The sequence below is a fragment of the Eurypyga helias genome, unplaced genomic scaffold (assembly GCF_000690775.1).
Source record: "Eurypyga helias isolate BGI_N326 unplaced genomic scaffold, ASM69077v1 scaffold37455, whole genome shotgun sequence".
Classification (NCBI taxonomy): Eukaryota; Metazoa; Chordata; class Aves; order Eurypygiformes; family Eurypygidae; genus Eurypyga; species Eurypyga helias.
In genome coordinates, this window is record NW_010250121.1 from 1 (window position 1) to 2708 (window position 2708).

Below are 2708 nucleotides of genomic sequence, written 5' to 3' on the forward strand. Positions count from 1 at the left end.
TTCGCGATAAACGTTTGGGCTAAAAAATAACAAACCTGAAGGCCACTTTTGCCTTTTCACATTCTCCTCCCCTTCGCCCTTTCCCATTTCCCAAGTCACCACGCAGCCTTGCCCTGACCCCGCACAGGAGGCGCGCGGGGGCCCCCTTTGCTCCTCGTGCTGGAGGCGGCTCTCAGCTTAACGCAGGGTCCCTCCCGCAGCCTGCACCCCAGCTGTCCGCCCTCCCGCTCCAACGAAGCCTGCCCCCTGCCACCCCTGCGAGCGGGACACCTGGAAGGCCGCATCCCCTCCCCACGGAGAGAGGACAGTGGGAAGCCACGGGGAAGGAGGCCTCACCTTCCAGCGGTGCTTTCTGAAAAGGTGCTGAACCATCGGGTACGCGAGAAAACAAAACCTGCAGGACCGGGAAAGTGTGGCTTTAGGGCCCAGGGGAGACAGAAACAGCCTCTTTCAAGATTCCTCAGTTGACTGCAACAGAATTCGATCAAGAACGAGCGGAGGAAGCTATGACAGCCGTGCCCGCCCACCCCAAAACTGCCCCCAGACCTGGGGGCTTGGTCAGCTTCAAACAAGGGCTTTTGGAGTTGCAACACTGCCTGCTGGAAACACACGTCGTTAGGAGTTAAAAAGGGAAAGTGCCAAAAGCAGAACCGTTAAAGGAGCGGAGAGACTCAGTTCAGGGGTTGAGCCGGGAGTTCTGGTTCCTCGGGAGCAAGAGAAGGGAGAGGGCTCGGGTCAAAGCGCCCCGGCGAGGTCTGGCTGCAGGCTCCTACCGCAGCTTTATCCAGAGGCGAGCGACGAGCTGTTTGCTCCCAGTCCCGCCCAGCAGCACCCCTGCATCCAAAGCTCTGCAAAAGGATGGCGGAGGACGCTCGCCTTCCCCAGAAGCGGTGGTGGGAGCTGCACACGCCCTCAGGTGTCCCGAGAGGTCTGACTCCTTGGGAAACCCCAGCCTTCCCGCCCCACACGGACGTAGCCGTGCCGTACCTTCCCCGCACACATCACACAGCCCGCGTCTCCGCTTCGATCTTCTGCTCCCCGTGTAGGTTTTCCAGTTCTTGGACCTGGGTCACGTTCTGCCTGATGGCAATCTCTGGGCCCCCACCGTACAGCGTGCTTAAATAAAGCCACGTCTCCTCGGAAATCTGCCCGTAATCGGCGCCTGGAAGGGACGAGAGCAGCTGTCAGACGTGCAGGGGCTGGCGCTGGAGGAAGAGGCTGGTGCATCACAACACAAGGACGTGCTCCCCTCTGGCCACTTTCCCCTGCACAGGACCAGAAAGGCAGGAAAAGCGAGGCAGGAGCAGGCCCGTCAGCTGCAGGGCCAGACCCCCAGAAGCCCCCACCTTGCTGGCAACTCCTCGCTGCGCTGCTGTAGCCAGAGCAGTCCCGGCAGCCCCTTGGCAGTGCCACGGCCGTGTCACCGGCTGCTGTGGGCTCACCGCTTCCTTCCCACAGAGGAACTGAGCAGCCCACAACACCCGGGGCTGCCCGAGCCCCTCTCACCCCAGGGAATGGGCTCCAAGAGCCCGGGACCCACAGCCATGCCCTCGGTCCCCGGAAGTTGGGTCTACGCTGCCCGGGAGGGAGTGCCAACCCCATCTCTGCTGTCCCGGGAAGGACAACGTTGTGGTCACAACGCAGGGAGAGCAGAGGTTTGCCACAAAGCTCAGAGAGGTTTCCCACAAAGCTCACAGAGGAAAGCAGAAAGGGTTGCTCCGAGACAGGGAAGATACCAGGCAGATGGAGATTCTGTCTCTAAGATCACCCTCCACCCGCCTGGCCGCAGAGCCGGCGAGGACAGCGTGAGCAGTGTTATTTCCCAAGCTGGACCAGAGCAGGCGCCGAGTGAAGACCAGGCCAAGAGCAACACAAGCTCAAAGCTAGGAAGTTGGGCAAAGGGGAAGGGCGGAAGGGCCTGGGGAACTGCACCAGCAGGAGACGGGCTCCCGCGGGCTTCGTGCCGAGTCACAGTGCCAAGCTGGTCCCGTGGGAGCTGCCGGTGCGGAACGGAGATGGCTCACTCGGGCAGTCAGCACGGGGGTGTGCAGAGCTGTCACCCTCTCAGCACCATCTTGCTCTGTGACCGCTCCACTACGGCCAGCCAGACCCCGCCGGCCGCTCTTCTCCTCCCAGGAAGGCCACGAGGGAGCGAGCACTTACCCTGCTTGACTTGCACGTGGCCACCTGCCTTCGTGAGTGCAATCCTGCTGTTGTCGATGGGCCCGGGAGGCTCTGGAAGAGAGCAAACGCGTCAAAAACCGTTCTGCTTTCCACGCTGACACCACATCCAGCCGATTTCCCAAGGTAGCTCTCCTGTTCCTTCCGCCCTGCCCCGGGGACATGCAGGCAGCCTGAGCACCGAGCAGTTACAGCCGTTACCCGCCGGGTGCGACCCTCGCTGCCGGGTGCAGAGGTGCGCCCAGCAAACAGCCTTGTTTCCACTCTGCCTCTTACCCCTGACAGAGCCGCGAGACTCCGGCTTCTTACCGTTATCCTTCCCCTTGACAAAGGCTTCCCACTCCCGGAACCACTGCATGCTGATACAGTAGATGACGCTTGGAGACTCCTCTGCCTGGAAAGCCTTGTTCAGCTGCGAGGGCAGAGGAGACACGCAGGAAGGATTTAGTCCCTCCTGAGATCGGGGGGGGCCCCTCCAGGGCAGCCTTGCCCTTCTTCAGAAGAAACCCCATGTATCACAGAATCAC

The 2708-nt window shown here is 61.5% G+C and overlaps 1 protein-coding gene across 1 annotated transcript; it reads right to left on the reverse strand.

The window, feature by feature from the left end:
• Nucleotides 1-1001: 1001 nt before the first annotated feature.
• LOC104509603 (ubiquitin carboxyl-terminal hydrolase 20-like) lies at nucleotides 1002-2593 on the reverse strand (the record flags this gene model as incomplete). The annotated part of the gene is made up of 3 exons (XM_010151589.1): nucleotides 1002-1162; nucleotides 2164-2235; nucleotides 2458-2593. Coding segments are annotated over 3 exons (369 nt in total), but the record flags the coding sequence as incomplete, so codon positions are not given.
• Between the last annotated feature and the right edge of the window lie 115 nt (nucleotides 2594-2708).